Consider the following 26,776-nt stretch of genomic DNA (forward strand, 5'->3'; position numbering starts at 1 on the left):
CGAGCTCGAACGTATTAAATTTAAATAAACCGACGACTTTAAACCTTAAATTATTTATATATAAAAAAGTTTAAAATATCGAGATCTTTTTAATAGTTTTAAAAAAAATATTAACCTCGCTTTTTAAAAACTCGAACTTTTAAAAGTATTTTTTAAAGAAATAACAGCCGAACTACTTACGACGTACCTCGTACGTGTAACGAGCGCTATCAGGGGTCTAAATAGAAACTTGGTAAGACGTACCGAAGGGTTTATATTTAATAATACGAGAAAGTATCTAAACGTGCGATAAAAGTCCGCTCTTATTAATATAATATATAATAACCGTAAGAATAAATATAACGTAAAATATAAATAATAAAGTTATTTATAATAAAATTATTAAAATAATATATTTTATTAATAAATTAAAATTAATATTTAAATTAATTATTAAAATAAAGAGTATTTATATAAAATATATAAGAAACGTTCGTAGTTATATATTTAATCCCTTTTTTATTAATTCTTTTAAATCTCGTAGATTTGCTCCGATCCTCTAGATCTAGCGCGGGATCTTAAGATCTGTCCTAGATCTCTAGATCCGTCACGTAACCTCCGCCCTTAGTTTTCCCTTACGGGGATATTTATCCGTCCTATAGCCGTCTAAGGCGGTATTATGTCGGGCGGCGGTTAGTCGCGGAGTATAGGTAAGTTTATATTAATATAGTTAGCGGTTTTATAAGTATTAGTAATATTATAACTTAATTAGGGTATAATAATTCTATGCCGGTAAATTATAAGTTTAAGCCGTATAATTAAGCTAGGTCGTAATACTATCCTCCCTTTTTTAATTACTTTATCCTTAAAACGCCAGGTTTTATAAATACCTTTATCTCTCCCTTTCTTCAAGTCTTTAATAAGTTCTTTTCTTCTTGCTTTTATTATAATATCTACTTATTATAATATTTAATCGTATTAAAAAACGTCGTATATTAAAATATCCGAAAACTAATCGTCGTAATAAAGTTTTAAGCCTTATTTTTTAACGGTCTATTACTATACCTTCCTATTCTTATTATAAGTCCCCTAGTTTTCTAAGTTATAAAGTTTTTTCGCTCGATTCTTCTCGTTATAAGTTATACGTTAAGCATAACTAATCGAGATATAACGTATAGGGTTTTTTTATTATTTAATTAAAAGTTATTAGTAATAACTATACTCGCTTAGAAAGTAATTTAAACGCGGCGGAAGAGGAGTTAAAACGGGCTGCTATAAAGGTCTGGCTGTTTCGGAAACAGAAGAAGCTTTAGTTCGAAAAAATAATACGCGCAATTCGTCGCGGTGTTTCGAATATAGAGGAGCTAGAGCGTATTAAATATAAAAAGGCCGAGGAGGAGGCTCGTCGAAAAACAGCGGCCGAATCGTTACTTAAAGTTATTTCTACGTTATTATCGGGCTTCTCTTTTAATTAGGATAAGGTATACCTTAACGTCCCGTTAAAGCCGTCGCTATTAGCCGAGTTTAAAGTTATTTTTTAAACTTTTAAAATTTTTTAATAACGTTCTCTAAATATTTCTTAAATTTTTAGGTATTATCCTTTAATAAATATCCTTTTCACTAGATAAAGTATTAAAAGCCTCGTTTTTTATTTATTTATTAATAACTTTTTTAACTTTATACTCGTATTAATCTGTCTTAACTTTTAATTATATATCGATTTTCGTATTTTCGGGGGCTGGTTTAAGTAATAAAATATAAAATATAAGGTATATCCGTATTATTTTAAGTAATAATAATCGATAATTAGTTTTTAAAATAACTTCTACGATTTTAAATAGTCCGATCTTTTTAAAATCTAATTTATCGCTAGATCGTTTAGTTTTAATATTACGTTATAAGAGGTAAACTTTTTCTCCTTCTTTAAAAGTTAATCCCTTTAACCTTATTTTATCGGCGTATTTCTTTATTCGTTTTTAAAAAAAAATAAGGTCTTATTATAGAATAGTTTGAAGTTTTTTTAATTTTTCGACTTATATAGTCGCGATTAGTATTAGCTCTCTTTTTAAAGGTTATTTAATAATTTTCGGGTCGTATTTATAGTTTGTTCGAAATAGTAAAATACGCGTAGTTCTGTTATTTACGTTATTATATATAAATTACGTTATAAATAATAGTAATATTTAGTTATTTTATTCGTAATTAATATAATAACGTATATATTATTTTAAAATCTAGTTTATCCTTTTAATTTATCTATTTATCTAAGGGTAATAAGCCGTAAATAACTTATACTTAATACCGAGTTACGTTATAAATAACTTTTAAAACTTAGCGGTAAATAGCTTATCTCGATTAGAAATAATCGTTTCCGGTAGCCCGTATTAATTAACAATAGTACGGAGGAAGGTATAGGCTAGATCGCTAATATCGCTAAACTCTTTATATAATAAGAAGTAAGTATATTTCGTGAATTTATTCGTAATTACTAGGATATTATTATAATTAACCTTAATTAATAGTTCCTCTAATAAGCGTAATTTAATTATAAAATCGAGCGCGATCGTTTTTTACGCCCGGTTTAGCGGTAAAATTAGCTATAATTCTCCGTACGGTCAATATCTTACGGACTTAGCTTTATTATATAAGTCGCATTTATTAATAATCCCGGCCACGGTTAGCTTAAAGTTTTTATAATCGAACTACTTAGTAATTCGCTTTTAAGTTTTAAATACTCTTAGTATCCGTACGCAGGATACTTATAAAAGTCTTTAATAAAGTCTTCCCGGTATTACTTAAGGATATAGATCTTATCTCGGTAAAAAACGAGGCCATTACGGTCTTTAAAGTAATCCTTAGCGTAATCGGTAAAATCAAAGGTTCGTCTTAATTACTTAAATTTAATAACCTATTTATTATTATACTAAACGAGGCTTATAACGTTTAGTTATTATAACGGCATAAGGCTACCGTCTTGGTCTTATTTAAAAATAGTTCTAGTCTCGGATAGGACTTCTTTTTAATAGTTTAGTCGTTTATTTAATACGTCGGCGCGACCGTTTTCGCTACCCTTCCGGTAAATAATAACGAAGTTAAACTCGGAAAAGAACTTAGATCATCGTACTTATCGTTTATTAAGTTCTTTCGTAATAATAAACGTCGTAAAATTCTTATAATCGGTATAAACCTTTACTAGTTCTACTATTCCGTTAAAATAATATCTCTATTTTTTAAATATTTTAATAATAATTATTAACTCCTTATCGTAGATTTAATAACTAAGCTCGGGTTTATTTAACTTTTTCGAAAAAAATACGATAAGGTGCGACTTTTCGTTATTATCCTATTAACTTAATTACCCTCCGATCGCATAGTTTAATACGTCGGTTTCCACTTTAAAAAGTCTAGCTAAATTTATTACGTAAAGTATTAATTCGTTAAAGATTCGCTCTTTTATTATTTAAAAAGCGGTTTCCTCCGCTTCCGTCTATTTAAATAATTCGTTTTTTCTTCGTTAAGTTTATAAAGGGTATCGTTAACTTATTAAATCTGGGAACGAAAATCCGGTAATAATTAGCTAATCTTAAAAAGGATTTAATTTTTATAGCGCTTATAAGCGTAGGCTATTCCTTAACTATTACGATTTTTAATTATTTTATTCGTATTTCTCCGGGGAATATTATATATTTTACGAACGTAATTATTCGTTAATAGAACTCGCTTTTTTTTAAGTTTATTAATAAATTAGTGTTTTATAGCTTTTAAAGTATTAATTTTATATACTCTCTATATTATTTTTCGTTCTCGGAATAAATAAGGATATTATCGAGGTATATTACAACGAACTTATCGAGGTATTCGCGTAAGATATAGTTAATTATTAATTAAAAATTAGTTAACATATTAATTAATTTAAACGGTATAGTTTAGTATTTAAAATATTTATATTTCGTTCGGAACACGGTTTTTTATTCTTTTCCTTCTTTAATACGGATTAGGTTATATATATTAAAAAGGTTAAGCGTTATAAAGATTTTAACGTATAACAGCTTATCACGTAAATCGTTAATTAAAAACAAAGGGTACCGGTTTTTAATAATAATTTCGTTAAGCTTTTAATAATCGATATATATACGCCACCTAGGTTTCCCGTCCTTACTTTTCTTTAGGACGAAGAGGATAGGGAAGCCTGTTAGCGATATGGATAATCGTATAACTCTTTTCTCAAGGTTTTCCGTAATATACTCCTTTAAGGCTTGTTCGTATTCCTAGTTAAGTTTATATATAGGTATAAATAAAGGTTCCTTCCTATTTTTAAAAGGTATTTCGTAATCTTACCGTATATAAAGCGGTAAGCCTGTTTTTAATTTCTTATTAAAAAGAGTTTCGAATTACCGGTACTTTTTTAATAAAATTATTATAACGTTCGGCTTAGATTTTTTAATAATAATATATATTTTAAATACTTTAAATTTATTAAGGGGTCGCTTTTTAAACCGTTATTTATTAATTAAACCTCTTTTTAATATATCTTATTAAAGTTAGCCTATTTTTTAATTAATTTTAAAATTATTTACCCGTAATTAAGGTATTTTTAAAATTATATCGTATCTTGCGACGTCCGTAATATTATACGTAATTCGTTCGTAACGTTCTCCGATATCGACCGGAAAGTTCGCGACTTCTTTTCGTACTTCTTTATCTTCGTAAGCTATAAGTCCTTTATCAACGGTCTTAAATCGGTATAGGGCGTCTTTCTTTTATTATTTTAATTTTAAGCGGTTAACGATTCATAATGAGATATAGTTTCCTTACGCTCCGCTATCGAGTAATACTCTAATATAGGCTCTTTTTATACTTATTATTAAAATAATATACTTATAAATATCTTATTTATCCGTTATTTAATATAGGGACCTTTCTTAGTCCGCCTGGTATTATCCTTTTATATTCGGCGGCGTCTATTTCTTAACCGATATCTTTTTAAGTAAGTAATAAGGTTTCGCGACCGATCGTTTTATCGTTATTATTATTCTCTCTTTTTTTATAAAGAGCTCTTTAATATACCGGTAAAGGTATTCCTATACCCCTCCCCGTATATCGTACTATCCTTAATATTAAGATTCGGGTTTTTCGGGTAATTCGGAAGTTTATTAAGTTTATTAAAATCTATAAGCGTTTTATAAGTTTTTTATTATAATAAAGGGGTTCTCTTATCGGGTATATATTTATATATTTAAAAAATATTAAACGCTTTCCTTTAAACGTTTATAGGCTCGCGATTTTTCCTAGGCGTATTTAAGGTATTAGTCCTCGATATACTCTTTTTAATCCCGTCTTTTTAAGTAATATTTTCGTAACTACTTTAAGTCTTTTTATATTAATAAATATATACGTTATTTATTAAGAAGTAACGTTTTAACCTTCCTAATTATATAATTAGGGTATAAACTTATAATAGCTCGTTAACCTATTCGTTAAAGAAACTATTCGTTTTTAAGTTTTTCCGCGAAATATTTTATATAAGCGTCGTATACGTATAAGATCTATAAAAATATAAAGTATATTTCGCTCGTAAAAAAAATCCGGGGGTTATCGCTTATTATATAATTACCGCGAACTCTTTAAACGAATCCTACCGTAATAAGTATTTAGCGTAAATATTTTAAGTTTAAGCAAAGGATACTTAGGATAGCTAACTACCCGTTACTTTTAAAATCTCTAAATTTAGTAATTTCTCCTATAAGCTCGTTTATTAATATACCGACTAGGCGTTCGTAACCCGTCGACTATTCTAATTAACTCGTAATATTTTTAATAAAATCGTTTCCTTTATTATATATAGGGGCGCGTTCTCGGCTTATTATTACGAGGCTTCGGTTATAGCTACCCTTATTTCTCGGGGTTTTAAAGAATTATCCCGTTCTTTCTTTATCCGTTAAGTGGGAGGTACACCTATTATTAGAGCAGGCTATCTAGGATAAGCTGCCGTGATCGGTAATAGCGTTACTTCCTTTAATAATTAATATAGAGGTATCCTCGCTTCGTATAGCGTTAACGTGTCATCTTTCGAGAACTTTCTAATAATCTTTCCTCGGGGCTCGGCATTTTTAAAAATAATACCCTTTCTTTTAATAATTATAATAAGTAATACTTTATTTTTTATCGTTTTTATTATACTTAATAACGTTAAAATCTATAAGCTTATTATAATAACTATACGCGGTAATATTTTTAAATTATAAGTTATAATAATAACGTAATCGTTTTATATTAATTTAAATCCGACTAATTTATTATTATTACCCGCCTTATTTTTCGCGGCGTTATTTATATATATAAATATTAATTTTGATTATAAACTCTATATATAAAAAAGAATTACCGGGGGTATCGAGCCGGCTAAGTTTATCCTTAATATTCTCCTTTAATCCTCGGTAATATATTATAATTTTAATAGCTTTAATATAGTTTAATTAAATTATAATACGTTAAAACTCGGTAATATAAGCGGCGGCTAATCCTTTCTATTTAAAAGTCTTAAGTTCTTTTTTTATTTATCGTTTTTCGTCGAGGTCTTAAAAAAATAACTTAAAAACGTCCTCGAAGCTATCGTAACTTCCGAAAATACGTTATACCTCCGTGCGGCACAGTTCGACTTACTAATCGTTTTTTACGAGTTTATCGAGGTAAGGTTTGAACTAAACGAGTATTTTACTTTTAAAAAACGAGGCGGCGTAAATAACTCGCTAAGTAGGGTCTTTAAATATTTTATCGTAAAACCGCTAATAGGCTTTAACTTAAACGAGGAATCTTTAAAAGTTTTTGCTCGTTCCGTCGAATAACGTAAATAAACTAATCTTTATCCCTTTTTTTAAAGCGATAAGGGTTTAAATAATATTAATAGCGGTATAAAGAAAATATACTTCCTTACGTAACTTATTAATATCGGGTATTTACGGTAATAATAGAGGCTTTCCCGTAATAAGGGGGGTTATTAAGTTTAAGTATAGATATAGTTCCTATAAGTATTATTACTTAAAGGTCTAAGTAATAACTCGTAAGAATAAGAGTAATTAAAATATAACGAGCGCTATTAAAGGTTTAAATAAAAACCTAGTAAGATATACCGAAAGGTTTATATTTAATAATACGAAAAAGTGTTTAAACGTGTAATAAAAGTCCGCTCTTATTAATATAATATATAATAATTATAAAAATAAATATAATATAAAATATAAATAACGAAATTATTTATAATAAAATTATTAAAATAATATATTTTATTAATAAATTAAAATTAATATTTAAATTAATTATTAAAATAAAATATATTTATATAAAATATATAAAAAACGTTCGTAGTTATATATTTAATCCTTTTTTTCTTAATTTTTTTAAATCTCGTGAATCTGCTCCGATCCTCTAGATCCGGCGCGGGATCTTAGGATTTATCCCAGATCCCCAGATCCGTTACGTAACCTCCGCCCTTAGTTTTCCCTTACAGGGATATTCATCCGTCCCATAGCCGTCCGGGGCGGCATCGTATTAGGCGGCGGTCGGTCGCGGAGTATAGGTAAGTTTATATTAATATAACTAGCGGTCTTATAAGTATCGATAATATCGTAGCCTAGTCGGGGTATAGTAGTTCCGTGCCGGTGAATTATAGGTCTAGGCCGCATGATTAGGCTAGGTCGTAACACGGAGAATCTTTAAAACATGGCTCGTATAAGAGATTAAAGGAAAAACTACGAAGCCGTATAAGAAATCTAGACTCGTAATATAAGGCTACGGAGATATAAAAAAGGAGGCTATTCTAAACTAGTTACCGACGATCTAGCGGATAAGCTAAAGACTCTTTTTTATTTTCAGACCGACCTTAATCCGAAACTTTAACGTATAAAACGAGCTACGCGATATTATATAAGCGTATACTTAATTATATAATAAGCTAAACCGATTAATTTACGCACGCTTATTAGTAGAGCTAAAGACTTAATACTTTAAAAGAACGCTACTTTAAATCGTATTACCTTTATATAGACTAATAAAGTTAAGACTTTATTAGTTTAAAACGTACTATAATTACTACGTATAAGATCTAGGAATAACCGTATTAATATATAACGCCTATTTACTATTTACTACGAAAGAACCGGATACCTTCGATATTATAGTAATATAAATCGACGATACGTTCAGCTTCGTTATAACCCCTTTTTCTTAAAAAGAGGAAAAAAAGCTAATAAAGGAATAATTTCGTATAAAGTTAAAAAGTATTTTAATTAAAAACACGCCGATCGAGTTTAATAAAAATAAGATTCGATTAGAATTATATAATATCCTTTTTAAATAAAAGGGATAAATTAATTAATTAAAGTTTATTAACTTTAAAACTATTAATAAAAACTAATAATACGTCTCTTAGCGTATAAAAGGAGCATATTTAGTATTTATTTATTAATTAAAGGTAGCGTACGACTTATTTACTACCGCTTAAGTATAAACCTTAAAAGATAAGGATATCGAGAGCCTAAATATACGGATTAATTAGTAGATCTAGAATCCGATACGTAGCCTAAGATATATCCCGCTTAATCTTCACTATATAAAGATATATATCTTTATCGACAGTTCCTTCGCAAATAATAAAGACCTGACGTCCTAGCTCGAATACTTAGTTATCTTAGGCTAAGAGTTTAGCCGTACGAGGGACTAATTTAAAATTTAAGGTAATATTATTTATTAAAGCTCGACGAAATATAAAAGAATTATTCGAAGCGTATTAATTAACGAATTATATAGTATAATTTTTAATATCGATAGCGGTATCGTATTTAATACCACGTTAAAAAGCATTATACGAAGCTTCGAATTTTAAAAGGTATTAATAATCCTTTATATAAACTCGAAATCACTTTATAAATACTTAGTTAAACTAGGAATAACGAACGAGAAAAGATTAATAATTAATATTATATTGTTTTAAAAATTATATAAAAAAAGGGAGATCTCGGAAATCTATTAAGTCGACGGCCGAGATAACTCTATAGACGCTTTTACTAAAAAATCTCTAAATAAAGCCCTCGAATAACTAGTATTAATTAATAGTTTAATTGTACGCGTAAAAGCGTACGTTAAGAGACTGGACTCGTATAGCGAGTAAAAAAAAGGAGAAAGAAAGAGATATTTTTTTAATAAGGTGTAATATATCGCGATATATAATAACGCCTTTATTATTATTATTACTTTTATTATTATTATTACTTTTAATTAATAACGAGGAAGTAATATACGTTAATATATAATAATTTTCTTTATTATTATTATTATTAAAGGATTTATTACTTAACTAAATTAACGTTAAGAAGGTATAATATTACTTATACGGCTTAAGTAGGTACTGAATACCGGATTAGCGTAACCTATCCGTACGAAACCTTTACGAAGGGAAGACTCGTTTTAAAAAAGGGAGCTACCTAAGTTTATTATTAAAATAAAAACTACTAGTATTAGAATAGTAAGAACTAAGGTTTTTTATATTACTTTAAAAAAAGTATTACGTACTTACGCGTACGAACCCCTTTTTTATTTTATTAAAAGGAGTATAAGATACCCCTCGTAGCTCGTATTAAAGATAGATATAAATAATAGAATTAACTAATATAACCTCGATTAAAACCGAAATTACCGTACGTACGAAAGCTTATTTAATATTATAATTAATTTTTTAAGTAAAATACTTCGTATAAATCCTTTTCGATATATCAAAGATTTATAGTATAATGTAATATAAAAAGATCTTTATATTTATATAGCTTTACGTATTTAAAAGCCTAAGAGAAGCTCGTAATCGACTCCTCGTTATATATTTATGAGGCAGCCGTTATATCTTTAAGCCGATTATAGATTTTATTATTCTCGGTCGCTAAAGAAGTTAGAGGGGAGGTACTAGTGGAACCCCACCTACTAGAGAGCAAGCCGACCGACGAAAATGCAGTTATCTTCTATAATAACACAAAAAAAAGTACTCAGACCTTCACTATCTTAGAATGAAGTGTACCGACCGGCAAACCATCTTAATCGACTTTCGATGTCTCTATATGTCGTAGCAAAACCCAAAAGAAAAGAAAAAGCCAAAGTGCTGCTGCAACCGGCAAAAGAGAATATAATGATCTGGCTGGGGCTCGATCCCAGGACCTTCAGTGTGTTAGACTGACGTGATAACCAACTACACCACCGGACCAATGAGGACGATCACCGAGGAGGTGATTGTTTGTTGAAGGTCTGATCGGGTATTGATGATTATATCTGGGTAGTGGGGATGACGAAGAGTTTTTTACGTGGGGGGTTGTGTATGCGGGGAGGATATCATGAGCCCCTGAATCTAGGAGTGAAATGTGGCTGGGTTGGCCACACCAGTTCAGCGGGTTTGGGTGGACGCCCAGTCTGGGTGGTGGCTCATTGGATTTTGGTTTGGTTCTCAATGATCATTCTCGTCCTGGTTAGGTAGGTTGGTAGCGTAATTGATGGCAGTGGGTTGCTGTGATTTAATAAGTCTTTATGCGAATCACAGCCCCTATTGAACTGGGTGCGGAAAAGACTGGGTATAGTGCGAATATGGTGGGCTTAAGAAATGAGCGTTTACATGTCATTTAGTATGTCTCCCAAGGCTGGAAGTGTTGGATTGATTAATTGGTTGGCATCTATGCTCCTACCACCAGCTCCTGTATCATGTCCATTACCACGCCCATTGGACTCTGGGTGGCCATTTCAGCTTGGATCTTCAAGGCCTTCGCCTTGTATTTCTGGTCCTGCAGAACGTCATTAACCGCCTCCCCTATCTGCTGTACTGAGGGGTAGCTCGTCCGCAGGTTGAGCCCCACCCCCGCCCACTCGCCCCGAGCCGCCGTCTCTGGCTTCTCCTCCGTCATGCCCGCCATCACCAGCGGGGTCCCGTGGATCAGGGCGCGCTGGAAGCTCCCGTAGCCCGCCGTCGTGACGAAGACGTCGCAGAAGGGCAGGATGTCGTCGTACGGGATGTACTCCTCCACGATGCAGTTCTCGGGGACTTCGACGTCGTAGTCGGCGAGGGTAGCGTCTCTCCTCCCAGGGCGACGATGATGGTAATATAGGCGCGGTCCTTGAAAGCCGTCATGGCGGGGATGACCAATTGGTCAAAGTCCATGGACGCGGTTCCCTGGCAGACGAACACTATTTTCGTTGTCTTGCGCAGGACTACCCTGTTCCACCACGAAGGCCTCACAGGCTCTTTCAGTGACCGTGTGACAGGGTAACCCCCGCGAAGCGAAGGGTGCTGGGCGCGTCGCTCCGCGAATACTCCACGCTGGATGTGCACATCTGCACGAAGCGGTCGGGGAGACTGTAAAGCGCGTCCAGCAGAAAGTCGTCCGGCCTCCGTGCGCCCACGCTCATGAGAGCCTCTGCGTATGCGGCTTGTGCCGGGGCAAAGGCCATCCTCTGGATCTCGTTGGCTGCCTTGTTTCGCTGTCTGCCCTCCGGGGAGGGGTCGGGTGGCATGCCCGAACCGAACGGCGGATGGTCCACACTGGTCAGTAGAATGGGGTTTATCCCAATCATGATGGTGCCTTGCGGACGGATTCCCGGGGCTCCAAGTAAGGTTGGTAAACCCCCAAAGTTCAGGGTTTCCGTCATAAGGATAACGGGTCTGTCCGGGTTCTTGTTTTTAAGCATCTCCAAGGCCTCCTGTATAGCTTCATGCTGGGAGGGAAGCGACTTGCAGAAAAGATGCACAAGATCATGGATGAAACATTCCGGTCCTTCCAAGCGCCTCGTTCCTTCGGGCCCTGCGCATGGGTGATTGCAGGTCAGTCAAGTCCTTCAGCAATGATTCCATTGAAAGCAGGAGTCTAGGCTGTACTTCGTAATGACGTAGACTTCTCGAGAACCACGTGGGAGGCAGTCCTGTTTAAACTCACATTCTTGGTCCAAATCCCATGATGTGAGATCATAGAAATCGCCGTACCCTCTTACTGAGACGAATGAAGCGCCAAATGCTTCAAGCTGTAGCCGGTACCCCGAGCCGGACACGAAACAGACGTCGTAGCCGTTTTCGACGAGCTGTTTTGCAATGGCTATCATGGGTATGATGTGTCCCGAGACCGGCGTGCTACATATCAGCACGATGGGCTTCGCCGCGGCGGACGTGACGCTGGCCATGATTGATGCGAGATCGGTTATGGCGGGTATAAGTGATATGTGATGATTGTGAATTGGCGTGAAAGGGCACACGTGGTGTGACGGGCGAGATGCGAAACGAGCGACGAGAGCCGTTCGGCCGCCAGAGCGAGAAAGCAGGCCAAATATATGGAAAGAAACCGGGGATAGCTAGAAAACGGAGCCGCTAAAAAGGCGACCTATATTTGATTGGCATGCATCTCTCGCCTCTCCAGCCATTTAAGCCAATCTAGCAGGGAAACGGGGATCTTGAGATGCGACTGTCGCGAACGAGGCGCATTGAGCACCAGGGACCGTTTGAAAAACACGAAGGGGTAGTAAGCATGTTGATTGTTCCATATTTATGCGTCGATGGTCATATTTTGGTAACCCCCAGTTCTCAAATACCTATAAAGCCCCGGGAATCCAGTCAAGTTCTTTTGACGAATCCAACTCTTTGGTCATGATCATGAATGAGGATGCAATTCCCCCAACATGAGATCTGTATATGTCATTGACAAATACCGTACTTGGGTCGGGACATTTTGAAATCCAAGCATGTTGATATTCGGGAGTGCTGTACAGGTCACTTATGCCACTGCTGCCTCGGCCTAAATAATTGACCGGTTGTAGAGGTCTTCAGGGACTCTTCAGGGACTCTTTGGGGCATGGTGGGGTAAAACTTGGCTTGTGCCTTGTTACGGTTTTAGTGGCCCACCCCCGGAACGATCTTCAGAACATCGTCATCTTCGAGAACCCCCTGATAAATTCGGCGTGGCTATCTGTGGGTTTACGGTTCACATACCGGCTTTTATCTGTTGGTCGCAGACTTTCCATATGTAAGCGTCTCGAGGACTTCATCAAATAAGCCAGATTCTGATTCTATATAAATTTGTTGTTTCGCCGAAAGCGTCAAAAACCAGCTCAGAAATGAGTCCGGTGTTTAGTGGGACAAGCATCCGCTGTAGCTAAGTTGTTGCCTGAACCGTGATTTCTCTCACTGTCCTCCAATCATTGTGGCTCATGCACTTTAGGGTATTTTTAGGAATACACTCATCGACGACGACAACGTGGTGGATCTCTTGCAGGAGGGACACATAGTTATCGCATCGCTGATGTCGCATTCAACGATGTGGAGGGTATCAGCAAGATTGCCGATTGCTACGAAAGCACTTGTTGGTCAACATTGAGTGTGCGACAGGGCAAACGCAGGCTTATCTTTCCACCAGAGACTGGTCTATAAGCGAATAGAGGGCTGGACTAACTCCCTTATCTTGGATGTAGGCCAGGATGTGTCTCTTGGAGTTCTGGTCATACTATACCCTATGCGCCCTTTTCTATCGGCATCGCCTAGCGCCACAAAGATCTGGGCTCTGATAAACTTCGTCTATTTGACAACTGACTGTCGCTGCCCCCGAAACGCCCATTGGGCTGGGAACGCACGCCCGGGCTTGGCTTCTAATATCGTCAAGACCAAGCGGCTCTGGCATCTTGTCATTATGTGTAAGAGTTCATCCTGTACAGCAAATTTGGGACGCAAACACAAGAGTTCAACGGTATCATGCCGTTGAAATCAAGACTTGACTCCTTACTGGCCGCCGAGTTCAAGATGCCGAGACTCATGGAACCGCGCTTGTCTGGAATGACTCCCGAGTTGAGCAATTTGTAGTCTTGACTTGAGTGTCGTAAGTAAGACTATATGTTGCATTGAGTTTGGTTAAGACCAGGACGACGGTACACGAAACTTAAAGAGCGTCTTGACTGAAGAAACTCATCTTCACTCAGGGTACTCACAACAAATCTAAACAAATCCAGGAGGAAAGAAAGCATTTATGCCTTCAGCGTCCCGTATCGAAATGCGACAGCTATTTATTACCCACTCTAGATGCTCTACTTAACAGCAAAAACGACAGTATCTACAGAATGGTTACTTTTGAGCAGATAGTAACCATGGCGATGGAAAACGCTGACCCACCACCACCATATACCGCTGGCGAAGCCCAGAATTCTTCGACCAACGAGATGATCCAAGACGAAGAGATCATGAACGATCCAGTACTCGGAGTACTAAAACAACGTGTGCCTTCCAAGACAGCGTGATCGGATGAACGTATCTCGAATCACCGGTTGCCATATCGCACGCCCTGAACGGCCCGAGTATGCAATGGCCATGGGCCAGCCGCCCAATCCCAGATGGAAATCCGTCCTGGTCCATCTGCGAGACAGCATGCAGACACACAGACTGTCTCCGTACCACCTTTCCGCAGGACCTTACCAAATTATGAACATCATTGCAGGCATCTTGTATGCTCGAGAATGCAGTTCAAAATCACCGATCCGGCCATATATTCCCTGCTCGACATACACATACCCTGCAACCCTTTTAGACGTAATCAATCGCAGCAGACAGTTGCCTGCGTTTCGCGACCTCCTCAGGAACACATTCAGTAATATGCTTCGGTACGACCATGGGAGTGCTGAAACCGGACCAATGCCACCTATGAGGGTATACTACGTTGTGATAGAGTTCGTAGACGCGGTCGTCGAGCTTGCCAATAACTTCTGTCACCACTGGTCTGAAATGGACATCAAGCAACGTAACGAGTTCTCCCGGGTTATAACCCGAACTGCTCAGTCGGTTGACTTGTCTGACTTTGGAACGCTGCTCTACTCTATTCACATCTATTGTGATGACAAAAAGAACTATACCGATATGATACCAACCCTTGTCGGCGAAATCTCCTCGAGGGGGCCCGAGGCGCTCATTCGCAAACTGTCGGTCGATTACCACGCCATGGTACCGACTCTGTTTTCACCCGAGCCGGACATGGAGAAGGAGTTCCGCCAAAATATCAAGACCCTGGCGGACCGGTTCAATATATCCCTGAGTGTTCCAACGGCCAATCTGGTGATTAGCGCGGATAAGGCACCAAAGAAAGAAGAAATACCAAGCCGCCCGTCACCCTTTTTCACTAGGGTCGTGGATAGACTTCGTGGCCACGGGCCTTACACAGAATGAGAGATGAAGATTTTGAAATTGGTGTCCTGGCCCGGAAGCGAGACCGCGATACGGAGCACGGCAGGCACGCCATCCAGGCATCGGCTTTCAAGGGTTGGCTCCGTATTATCGATCTAGAAAGACTATATTTAGTTCTTAGTTGAAAGAATAAAACTATTGTCGATAGGGTCTAGTACATTGTTTTGATTAGCATTCGTTGCCAGGTGAAGCTGTAGGGGGCTGCTCAGCTTACTGTACCGACACCTTCCTTCAACCCCGCTCCAATCACCCCACAACTTCTAATGTAATTCTACTTATATCACCTTCCGGCCGGTCCATACTGGGCTGGCCCAGCTAAATCGAATCACTCCTTGTCTCACTCTACTCATACCCCCGTGATACGTATCGCTCAATCCATTATAATGAAGCGAATCGACATTCACTGTCACGCCGTGACGCCAAGCTACCGACAGTACGCCATTGAACATGGCCACGAGCATCCTGACGGGATGCCAGAATTCCCAGTAGGTTGACGTTGTCCCTCGAAATAGAAACATAGCCGCTAATCAAAATATAGGCCTGGTCTCCAGAGGAGCACATCGCGCTCATGGACAAGCTCGACATTCAAAAGTCGATCCTGAGCATCAGCTCTCCAGGCACCCACCTCACCCCCGGCGGCGACGAGGAGGCGGTGCGTATGACCCGTCATTTCAACGAGGAGCTCGCCGGAATTTGTAAAGCGCACTCTTCGCGTCTCGCGTTCTTTGCCTCCTTGCCCATGCCTTGTGTCGAAGGCTCCGTGGCAGAGATCTACTACGCACTGGATGCATTGGGGGCTGTCGGATTCGCCCTCTTGTCCAATGCGAACGGCATGTATCTCGGGGACAGGGCGCTAGATCCCGTCTTTACGAAACTGAATGAACGAGGGGCCGTTGTTCTCCTTCATCCTACAACATGCAACATTTTACCCCCCAAAAGCGAGGGCAGCGGCAAGGGCAGCAGCAGCGGCGATATTCAGTCGGTGAGGCCCCTTCCTCAGTACCCTGGCCCGATGATGGAGTTCATGTTCGACGAGACGCGCGTCGTCGCCAACCTCCTTCTGTCCGGCACGGTCGCCCGCTACCCCAAAATCACCTACATCATGTCGCACAGCGGCTGTGCGCTGCCCTCCCTCGTGGACCGCATCGCCGGCTTCGCAGCCATGCATAGCGGCGTGGCGGCGGAGGAGCTGTCGAGGATGCTGCGGGAGCGGTTCTATTTCGACCTGGCGGGCTTCCCATTTCCCAACCAGATCCATGGGTTACTCCAAGTCCTGGGAGAAGACGGGGAGAAGAGGCTTTTCTATGCAACAGACTGGCCGTTTACCCCTGAGAAAGTGGGTGTTTTCCTAACGAAGCAGATGGACAAGGGTTGCGAAGAGCTTTTCGATGCGGACTAGAGGAGTGCTATTTATTCGGGGAACGCATAGAAACTCTTTGGTCTCGCGTAGTTACAAAATTATCTATGACTAACAAATCCCATTTTCTTTCAATGTCGATCTGTCTAACTTGGAAAACTTGGACGTGAACACATGGTCTTCCATACACGAAAGTAATATAAACGGCTTCGTCCACGATGTATATATACGTAGAAATTAATGGTAGTTTGGAATTCAAAACCCCCTAGGTTCTTCGCCTTCTCTCTCGACATAGTCCTCCTTCGTGAGATGTACAAACGACTCTATAGCAAGGAACTCCGCAAAGTAGGCCTCTTTGGTCAGCCGCGTCTCGTACTCTTCGCGGTCATCGTCGGCGTCAAATCTCCCACGGGCGGGCTCCGAGTAGTCCAGCTCCACCTCCTTGGGCGTGGCTCGGAAGCGCAGCAGGTGGCGGGCGAGCTGCCGGGGTGTCAACTTTACAGAGGCCTCGGAGGGTCGCCCCGGTTGGTAGCGGAAGCGCTCGAGGCCCGGCTTGCAGGAGGCCAGTAGGATGCCCATGTCCCGGTCATCTAGGCGGCTGCGCGTGAACTCGAGCGCCTTGAGGCCGGGCGGCATGCAGCCCTGCCTAGTCTGGCTGATGTCGGAGTCGGAGTCCGAGTTGGGCTCCCGCGAGTCAAAGCCCCCGCACAAATCCACGCGCAGCGTGGTGACGTTCGGGGTCAAGGCCAGTAGGGGCGCGAACCGGGTGAAGATGGAGCCGTTCCCTCCCAACATGTAACCCTCGTGGTACCCGTCGATGAACCCCCCGAACCCTTGGTGCCCCAGCGTCAGGTCCTTGACACGACCGAAGGGCGCCACGGCGCCGCTGGCCCGGAGCTCCTGCAACAAGGCGAACCCGTGCGTCTCGTACCCCAGCGTGACACGCAGGACCTCGACGTTGGGCAGTAGGGCCAGGGCCAGCACGGCGACGGCCGGCACGCGCTCCCTCCGCGACGTGGACTGCACCAGGTCTTCGGGGTCGAAGGGGAAGGACGCTGTGTCCAAGCCGAGACGACCTGCCATACGCGCGTACGTCGAGGCGGTCTGATTGGCGTAGAACTCGGGACGATCCCTGGCATAGCCCGTATGGTACAAGATAGGGTCGTAGCCGAGCCGTTCCCCGCGAGTGTCCGAGTAGACGAAGTTCTCCAAGTGGACTACCCTGACGTACATGGCGAGGCGGCTGGTGTTACTTGATGGTGTTTTCCCAGTGGATGAAGCAGTCGTTGAAGGTTTGTTAATCTTGACACCACAACCCCTTAGGACTGTGTCGCATTCTGACATAGATAGATCAACAGCTTTACCTGAGGGATCTACCTTTCGATCTGTGGAACACTTCGCGGTCAGTGCCTACACGATCACAGGACGGGTCAAAGCAGATGACGCAGATGGAGAAGAGCAGAGCTACTTCCTGAAGGTATAATTGCTCAGTATATCTGTTGAGAACGTCTGAGATAGTTACTCACAGCCTCGATGAACAGGTTGCGTTCGAAGACCATGGGATGACTATGCTGCGCGGCGAGTACGAATCTTCGAAGGTAGTCCACGGCGTCATGGCGGACTTTCTACCCAAACTTATGGTTTCGGGAAATACAAGGTCCAAGAACCGCCGACCTACTTCTGCTTATCTGAGTTTGTCGATATGGATGTCACCGCGAGGCCCAACCCGGCCGAGTTCACCAGGCGGCTTGCGCAATTGCACAAGCTGAGCGAGTCGCCCACGGGCAAGTTCGGCTTCGCGGTACCGACATGTGACGGCCAAGTAGCCCGGACGGTCGACTGGGAAGAGAGCTGGGCGGTGTTCTTTCGCAAGCTGTTGCTGGGCATCTGTCAACGAGACGTGGAAACCAATGGCCCGTGGCCGGAAATGGAGCGTGCGACCAAGCAAGTAGCCGAAGCCGTGATTCCGAGGCTACTGGGGCCACTCCAGGAGAATGGAAGGGAGCTGAAGCCTTGCATTATCCACGGAGACCTCTGGGAAGGCAACATGGGGATTGTCCGGAAAACGGACCGCAGCATCCTCTTCGACGTAGGATCTTACTACGCGCACAATGAGATGGAGCTAGGCCATTGGCGCTGCGAGTTCTCAACCGTCTTCTGCGACAAGGCATACATGGACGCCTACTTCCGAAACTACCCACGTGCAGAGCCGACTGAGGAGTGTGATGATCGCAATCGGCTGTATTCGCTCCAGGGGGCTGTCAACTATTCAGCTGGTCACCCGAAGAGCTCGCTCAGAAACACGTTGGTGCTCCTAGACACCCCTTTTTCTTCCTGGCGCAAGGTGTTTGGAATATCTACTAACCAGGAACATTGTTCTAGGGCCTACAACAACATGTGCTATCTTTGCCAGAAATATGCGCCAATCGATGGGATCGATGCATACGATGCCAGCATTGACCCAGCCATTACTGGCGCCACGATTACCCCTCACGCTGATGCCGTACTACTATAGCAAGGTTAGTGATACGAATGAAAAGGCGCCTGATGCCAACTTTGGTTCCTGCCTTCCTCTTAGAGGAAAAGTACCAAGTGTAGCACTCTGATCCTGACGGCGCGAACCCGCTGATTCGAAAGACTTGATAGGCTGCCTGATGAAGATTCGAATGGCGCATTCTACATGCCAGTGGTTCGTGCGGCTGAGGGGAGACAGCCGCGGCTGAACATTTTGTGGCCGGTATGTATATCTGCCGAAGCTATTAGGCCGGCATACAGGGTATAATGTGACCTGAGGCTCTGATTGAACACCCAGCACAGTGCATGCTTAGGCACACCTGGCGTATCAATGTGAATGGGACATGGGCTTCAGCTACCCGTAGCTATCCGAAAGCCAAGCTGAACGTGGAGTGTGTTCGCCAGCCACCATATGTACGAAAGTGCATTTCCCTTACTAGGATAGTCTAGCACATGAACAAAAGTGCAGGATGTCGACTTGTTCAGCCTTGCCATATAATTTCAGGGTCTCCGTCGCCCCCGTTTACGCTTCCCACTTGGGTTTTGCCGCACTAGTAAAGGGGCACCGCAACCAATGCACAGTCGACATAATTGGTACTAAAAGTCTACATGCACTATGTAAGGCCTCCATGAAACTACTGAATTGGTTTACTAATCTTGTTAGAAATGTTCTTCAGGGCGTATATATCACGTTTGTCTTTGTTAATTATTGGGCTTTAGATGCGAGATGTGCAAACTCATCGCCCCTTGACACCTAGGAACACCCCCGTATAATTGCAAACTTTATCTACAAATTCCCAAGTGCTACCATCTTGCAGGCCTAAATGTATCATACAAATCTCGAATCTTGCTGGGTGAACGGGTGTTTTCTGTAGTTTCATTACGCGGGCGCCGGACAAGTCGGCATGAGACTTCGGTTTTGAGCAACTGCATGGAATGGTCGTAGTACTTCCCTGTAGACTTTCCGTATTTCTCCAGCCCCGGAGCGAGGACGAGGGCGACCGTGGGCGCTTCTGCCTCCAGTTGCTCGCCTTCGTCCAAGGTCATGCTGTTCTCCGAAAACATGTCTACCTTTTCCATAGATCCCATAAACCAATCGTAACCAGCTACCTGCATCGCAAGGAGGCGATCGAGATCCAGGAACTGGTGCACCATAGTCGATAATTGGGACCAGAGCTGGTTGGCCGGCGACCTAGAGAGGGGCTCTATAGGACGATAGATCATGTCGACGATGCCATCAAACCAAGCCATGCGACCACGGCTGTCTCCTGTCGTTTGCTTGGTATCTCTGGCGTCAGGCAAGAGACTAGACGTCCCAACCAACCAGCGTCGGTACTTCCGCATTTCCTCACTGCTACCGTCGTGCGGATCTGGTGGTCAATTATGTTAACTGCCAACTCACTTGATCTTCATGACTGACTGGATTAGCTCACTTACACACTGTATCGGCCATGATCCGCATCGCTCTCGCTGCCTGGCCTCCGGCCCATTCGAACCCCTCAAAGACGTAGTCAACGAGGACGAGCCATATGAAGGCCCGTATTATCAAATGCCGCCGAGAGGATGACACTAGGTAGGTTCGCAGCTTGTGTGGAGGGAGACGGACCCGACGCTGCAGAGGTCCCAAGGCCGCCTCGATGCGCGCCTCGGATAGCTGGGGGCTGTCAAAGTGCTGGAAGGCGAAGCTGCGGACCTCGTACCGCAGCAGCTCCACCCGGTCCACGACGTCCCGGTCCGTCATCTGCTCGGCGCCGCCAGGGCCGCGCTCCTGGACCTTGAGCCGGTTCAGTTCGACTGCGGTCTGCCGCCATTGCGTGCGGATGCGTTTGGCCTCCTGGTCCTTCTCCCGGAGCTCGGCCTCGAGACGGGTCCGGTGCTGGCGCTCCAGCTGGGCATCTTGCTGGGCCCGGTTCAGTTCCCAATTGAGGCGCTCAGCATCCATCGAGTGTTGTTGTTAATCACGGTTTACTATTTACAACAATCGCCTTGAGAGGTGAAGTGGGTGTGTGCAATGAAACCCGCGCAACGGTACTGATTGATTGTGATGGAAGATGAGTTACGCGAAACGTTTCTTGTTTGATGTCATACTCTCACCAATGTTGCCTCTAAAACAGAGCATTGTTCGGGGTGCGTGGATGTGTGGTTGGGCCACCAGGCTCATTAGGTTGTCGGCATGTTTTCATCCCCTTTTATGGTTGACCATTGGGTACTTAAGCGCTTAGCTGTTTCCTTGAACGGATTAAGTACACGGGGCACCAAAGTTCACTAACTGAAGGGTGTAAGTAAGAGCAATGGTACCTATGAGCTACTGCTATGAGGTGCCCTACCAGCGCTGAGCTGTAAGCCCATGCACTGCCACCTGTGCTGAGAATCAGAACCGCACCGTTACGTTCAAACTGTGACGGCATATCAACACCACCGTGCAAATACATACCGCACACTGCAGCAAGTGAGATAACAAATGGACTATCAAGCGTATCACGTTTTGGGTGGGAATAGTTTACGTTTGTTCTCAGACGTTTCGCGAAATCAAATGATTAGATAGACCAAGATTTATCCGACACAGAAGAGAAAAGAAAGACCCAACCAAATCGGACATGCAGTGAGCACACTGCTGTGCAAAAGTATTCAGATCCTTGCCATATCGTTAAACTTCAGAACTTGAATGTGGTGTTCTTGGACGCTTGCTTCCTCCCGTCAATGTAAACGTGGAACTCGAGTATTGCTCCTGACGGGACCATCTCTACGTCGTATTCATATTTCTTGAAGCGTTCCCCCTTAGCGTTAGTCCAGTCCGGCAAGGACTGGAAAGGAACGTCAAGAGTACTCCCAATGGTGCAATGCTTCCTTACTGATGACGTCTTGCGAGTCGGCGGTTCGTCGTCATCACAGGTATGTATGTCGAACGATTTGACCCCACCAAAGTCGTTCTTGTGAATTTCGTAATAGCTGTGGCGGACCTGGTTTGTTTTGGAAACATTATCTCCCTGGAAAATGAATCGTGTTAGTGATTCTCTGCAGATTATGGATGTTCGCTGGACACCTGATTGGACGTAATCTCTCGACATACCTTTTTGATGAACCACATCATTTGGCCTTTTGCTTTCCATGTCAACTCTTCCTTGTCCCACACCTTATCTTCCGCCAGGTGTTTATCCTGGTCAAAGGGAAAATGGACGCTCGCTCCATAACTCGCTCTTGCGATGGTGGACGCGATGCTGACGGGCAAGTTTCTTGCTACCGTTTCCGGCGTCTCAACGGCATCCAAGAATCCCTTCCATACCGCTCCTCGACAGATAGCTGTGCGTCTGTTTCATTCCAACCACCAAAAGAGTCAGCCAACAGTAATATATCAAGTTGCCAAGCCGATTCTTGTATATACGTACGGCTTGATCCCACCTGATTGCAACAGGGCTATACCATCCTTGTCGTATTGGCCTCTGAGGTGCTCATACAGATAGGGACTGCAGCCTAGTCCCCCAACCAGAATGATTCCCTTCCGTCCACGTTAGGAGTTTGAAACTTGTAACCCCGGGGGACATATCGGTGAACTCACTGAAACCTTCAAGCCTGCTCGTCTCGATTTCTGAATTTGGCCTTTTACTAGTTTGTCGATGTCGGCGAATACACCCGTAAAAGCCTTCTGGATATCCTCTCTATTTCACTTGTTAATATTCCGGTGGAAGCTTGTGATACAAGAAAGAATAGGTATTGACATACTCCCTGAAGTGTATACGGCCATCGCGGATGATAGGCTCTTTGGATGTGTCGGTGGAGCTGGACCCTGCGAAGGCCTCGGCGGGGATTGAGACCGTATATTTCTTTGACCCTCCTTGTGGCTTGAATTGAGGCTTGATGCCTCGTTCCCACTCGCCCTTCATTACCTCGTTGATGCTAGCCTTGCTCAAACGGTCCCATTTTCGCCCCAATCGCGACTTGCAGAGACGTTCGAAACTTTCATCGACAAAGGTGCCGCCGCAGAGCCCACCGGACCCTTCCACCGCTTCGGCAAGCTGAAGGGGCTTGGCGGACCCGATCTTGTAGGTAATCAAGTCCTGTTTCAAGTCAGAATGATTGTGTCCGACAAGAGTCAGAAGCCGAGGATATCGAAGGGAACAAGACTCACCACCGTGCCACCACCGGCGTCGCAGGCGACAAACACATCATTCGGTTGGAACCTCCTTCCCGGATCGTTCAAAGTGGCAAGAGCCGCAGCTTCTGGCTCGGGTACAAAGCTCAAGGTGGTCTCGCCCGCCAAGCGACTGTCCAGCATCCCGGCTTTCTTTGCTGCCGTTTCCATCCCTTGGCGCGCATAACCCTTCCATATTGCGGGGACCGTGATGACGACATGGAAACGGAGGGCTTCAACAATGTTCTCGTCGCGGACCTGTCGAATCTTCGACAGGGTATGCTGCCACAACTTCCGGAGGTAGTCGGCAATGAGGTCAATCTCGGACTTGTTGTTCTCCTTAAGCATCTTGCGTGCACGTAACAGTTGCTCCGACGACCGGATTTCAGCTTCGAGATCTTCATCCTTCAGCAGTAGGAGCTTGAACCAGCGGACAGGGTCGGCGTCGAATGGCACCTCGAAACCCCAGAGCGGTTCGCTGTCTTCGTATAACAGCTCAGTGGGAGCTTTGGCCTCTTCTCGGTTGGTCTCTGGCCAGCCGGTAATTTGGTGGACGAGGCCTTGTTCGATATCGTCTATCGTCGCCTATGCTGCCCCAGAGTTTCTGTATACCCATCAGTACTGGTCATCCATTATATCTCCTATTTCACATCCTCAATGGCATTACTCACGTGGTTCCGAAATCGATCCCAATGACTAGAGTATCATCAGATCCGCCGGGCTGGTCCGTCTCGTGCTTGTAGTCGAAATCGAATCGATCAGACAAATCATATGGCGCAACTTCGCTCATCGTTACTTGGAGCTATGATGGGTTCGTTGGTGGGTACAGTTTAGTCACACTTCGTGGAGACGGAAGTGTATGGAATGGAGGGCTATGTCAACGGCCTGAACACCCAGCAGAGTCACGATACCAGATTTAAATGGAAGTGGCCGCTGAGGAGGAAGTCACAATGATCCCTCGACAATACATTACTGATGAAAAACGGTGGCACTGTCGCTCACAGTGTGCTCTATACCTTCATACACTGGCTACTGGGCTACCGTGTAAGCGAAGTTCCAAAGCCAGTCTGATTTCGGTGAGGCTGGCCAATAGCGATGATATTTTCGATACATGCATGATGCAGGTGACGAACGTGACAACCATGATACGCCAAGACATTTATTGGTGGCTTTTCAAAGGATCGTAAACTCAGCCGCAGTACGCCACTCTACCGATTTCCAAATTGCCCGCCGAACGCCAACAAAAGATACGATTATCCCGCTGGTGGCTGAATTGCTGACCACAAACGCTACACTATGCTACACTATTGGGGCTGGGGTCATGGCCTGCTGAAAAGTGTTTCAGAGCCTCGTCTCCTAATACTTGGCAATGCCCGCAGCTTCGAATACAACGGTTTTCCTATCGAACTGTCGTTCGTGATATGGCACTTGATCCGAAAATTGGTCTTCGCCCTACAAGCTCTGTACACCACTCGCGAATCGAGGGCTCACAAGAACAGGAACTGTATTTTACATACGGCTCAACTTGTATGTTATCAAGTTGTTCGATAAGTTCACTGTTAAGTGACCAGCTTAGAATGTGAAAACTTGGTGTGCAATATCCCATTACTGTTACTAGCCAACACTATAGTGTGCCCGTACAGTAATCGCCTTTCTCGAAAACTCATGTCGCATGCTTAGGCTAAAGCTCCTTCTCTTATGGGAGCCGGAAGCCAGAGATATCTGCCACTTTGACTTTGAAGAAGAGGCTCATACGGTCGAAGTCTTCACCAGTGGACTTACCCGCCTTCACTAACCCAGGACTAACCACCAACCAATTTACAGCCGACTCGGTTGCAATTGGCTCAGTACCTTCCACACACTCGAAATTTTCGGGACCTAAGCAACCCCTAATATTATCAATCCAGTCAAACTTTGCAACTTGCTTCTGGAGAAGTTTATCCAAACTCAGGGCGGTTTGAACAATCTGTAAGATCTGGGTCCAGAGTTCAGCGTGATCGCTTTCACCAAATGGCGCCAGGAAATTGAAGATTTTCGTTGCAGTTTCATCGCACATTTGTTTCTCAATGGATCTCTGCTCGTGTTCCTGTGCCTCGGCTGGTGCTTCCAGAGTCGCAATCGACGTCTTGGCTCTCCACCGATTGTATTGGTACTTCGCTTCGGGATCTTGACTACTTGCTTCGCATGCTCGGGTGCCTGAAATGTCTTTTGTAAGAAGTCTGATAAATGTTCGATATTTGTATTCGCGGAAATGAATGACTGACCCAAAAGTTTGTTGATTCCTTGGAGTCCCTTGGAAATATCCTCATCAACCCACCCGAACGCATTGAACACCTTGTCACAGAGTATGGTCCATATCAGAGCTTCCATAACCAAGGGTCGAAGCTTGGATGGAGACTGCATCAAGGCAGAGAACAATTCCCAGCCGGTGATGCCTAGATAGTTGACATTATACTCTTCGTGTTGTTGCTTCAGTTGGCGAATTTCTCTGTAAAGAGAATTATCGCCGGAACAATGGACGGCGAAATTCTTGATGGCATAACGGAGTTGGCCAACTTCGGTATCGATGCCCTCGTCTGTAACCTGGTGGACCTTGTGACTTTCGCTTTTGACGATGACCCGGTTTAGCTCCCTGGAAACGCCTTTATACTTGCCATTCAGTTTGGTGAGCTTTTGATTTTGATCGCTGAGCTTTTGATTTGCCGCCTGAAGGTCTTTCTTGGCCTGCTGGTACATGGTTTCATAATCCTCAGGTCTTTTGTCCACGGGCCTTGGGAAGTCATCGAGGGACTCTTCAGCGCCCGAATGTCGGTGGGGGCCAACTTGGGATTGGCTGGGTACGTTCGGTGGAATGGGAGGTTGGGTTTGACAATCAGTTGGGTTGTGAGTAGCAGTTCGGTTCTCAGAATGTCCTTGTCGATTGCAGAGCTGGTTCTGGGGATGGAGGTGGTGCTGAGATTGGACTCCGTTTTGAGGTTCAACTTGGTCGTGATGTCCAATTGGGCTGTTGAAAGTAGGAATGACAGATGGAGCATCAGGAGGAACAGCGTTCTGATCAGGATGGGGTAATGGCGGAGACGCTGCTTGAGAGGTTGTTAGCTGGTCTGCGAACATCGTAGGGGCTTCGAAATTATCGATCATCACCTTCATCACAGATTTCTGGGTCTGGTCCCATCTCATCATCGGGATCACATGCGAACATTGCCATCTTCGAATATAGGTAACGGGAGAAAGACTTCAGGGGAGTATTGACTTAGCAAAATATTTCCCCAGAGTATGAAACGGAAAATATACAAGATGGGAAGATAAATGATAACATTGGAAGTAGTAAGTGATCAGGTTGGGAACTTGGTAAGTTGTACCTTCAGCTTTGGTCCGCTCGATTACTCTTCCAAAAGTGCCCAACCTGTCGAAATTCAGTGTTACTTTTTCTTTCGTATCAAGGTCATATGTGACGGCTTACATGTCTTCATAACGTAGTATCCGGCCAGGTCTGATTTCCGCATCTCTTCGCTGTTCACCTACATTAGCGCTCACACATGTCAGCCACATTCATGCACAT

General features: G+C 42.9%; 7 protein-coding genes across 7 annotated transcripts; 3 read left to right on the forward strand and 4 right to left on the reverse strand.

The window, feature by feature from the left end:
- Window positions 1-10,685: 10,685 nt before the first annotated feature.
- On the reverse strand, window positions 10,686-12,180 carry PG994_002694 (glycosyltransferase family 1 protein; the record flags this gene model as incomplete). Its single annotated transcript, XM_066854103.1, has 3 exons — window positions 10,686-11,122; window positions 11,262-11,807; window positions 11,940-12,180. The coding sequence occupies 3 exons, from the start codon at window positions 12,178-12,180 to the stop codon at window positions 10,686-10,688; spliced, it is 1,224 nt and encodes a 407-aa protein (XP_066719958.1).
- A 1,947-nt stretch (window positions 12,181-14,127) lies between these two features.
- PG994_002695 (uncharacterized protein) lies at window positions 14,128-15,196 on the forward strand (the record flags this gene model as incomplete). Its single annotated transcript, XM_066854104.1, has 2 exons — window positions 14,128-14,232; window positions 14,273-15,196. The coding sequence occupies 2 exons, from the start codon at window positions 14,128-14,130 to the stop codon at window positions 15,194-15,196; spliced, it is 1,029 nt and encodes a 342-aa protein (XP_066719959.1).
- Window positions 15,197-15,597: 401 nt separating this feature from the next.
- PG994_002696 (uncharacterized protein) lies at window positions 15,598-16,613 on the forward strand (the record flags this gene model as incomplete). Its single annotated transcript, XM_066854105.1, has 2 exons — window positions 15,598-15,699; window positions 15,753-16,613. 2 exons carry the CDS (start codon window positions 15,598-15,600, stop codon window positions 16,611-16,613), a joined length of 963 nt encoding a protein of 320 aa, XP_066719960.1.
- A 775-nt stretch (window positions 16,614-17,388) lies between these two features.
- On the forward strand, window positions 17,389-19,086 carry PG994_002697 (uncharacterized protein; the record flags this gene model as incomplete). The annotated part of the gene is made up of 4 exons (XM_066854106.1): window positions 17,389-17,660; window positions 17,922-18,048; window positions 18,113-18,169; window positions 18,229-19,086. 4 exons carry the CDS (start codon window positions 17,389-17,391, stop codon window positions 19,084-19,086), a joined length of 1,314 nt encoding a protein of 437 aa, XP_066719961.1.
- An 803-nt stretch (window positions 19,087-19,889) lies between these two features.
- On the reverse strand, window positions 19,890-21,027 carry PG994_002698 (uncharacterized protein; the record flags this gene model as incomplete). The annotated part of the gene is made up of 2 exons (XM_066854107.1): window positions 19,890-20,455; window positions 20,523-21,027. The coding sequence occupies 2 exons, from the start codon at window positions 21,025-21,027 to the stop codon at window positions 19,890-19,892; spliced, it is 1,071 nt and encodes a 356-aa protein (XP_066719962.1).
- Window positions 21,028-21,739: 712 nt separating this feature from the next.
- Window positions 21,740-24,004, reverse strand: PG994_002699 (uncharacterized protein; the record flags this gene model as incomplete). The annotated part of the gene is made up of 7 exons (XM_066854108.1): window positions 21,740-22,072; window positions 22,156-22,393; window positions 22,472-22,581; window positions 22,642-22,741; window positions 22,806-23,140; window positions 23,212-23,799; window positions 23,912-24,004. 7 exons carry the CDS (start codon window positions 24,002-24,004, stop codon window positions 21,740-21,742), a joined length of 1,797 nt encoding a protein of 598 aa, XP_066719963.1.
- A 906-nt stretch (window positions 24,005-24,910) lies between these two features.
- Window positions 24,911-26,328, reverse strand: PG994_002700 (uncharacterized protein; the record flags this gene model as incomplete). The annotated part of the gene is made up of 2 exons (XM_066854109.1): window positions 24,911-25,410; window positions 25,479-26,328. The coding sequence occupies 2 exons, from the start codon at window positions 26,326-26,328 to the stop codon at window positions 24,911-24,913; spliced, it is 1,350 nt and encodes a 449-aa protein (XP_066719964.1).
- Window positions 26,329-26,776: the final 448 nt, after the last annotated feature.

This window comes from Apiospora phragmitis (genome assembly GCF_038363925.1).
Source record: "Apiospora phragmitis strain CBS 135458 chromosome Unknown utg000003l:1.0-2676785.0:1.0-2680665.0, whole genome shotgun sequence".
Taxonomy (NCBI): Eukaryota; Fungi; Ascomycota; class Sordariomycetes; order Amphisphaeriales; family Apiosporaceae; genus Apiospora; species Apiospora phragmitis.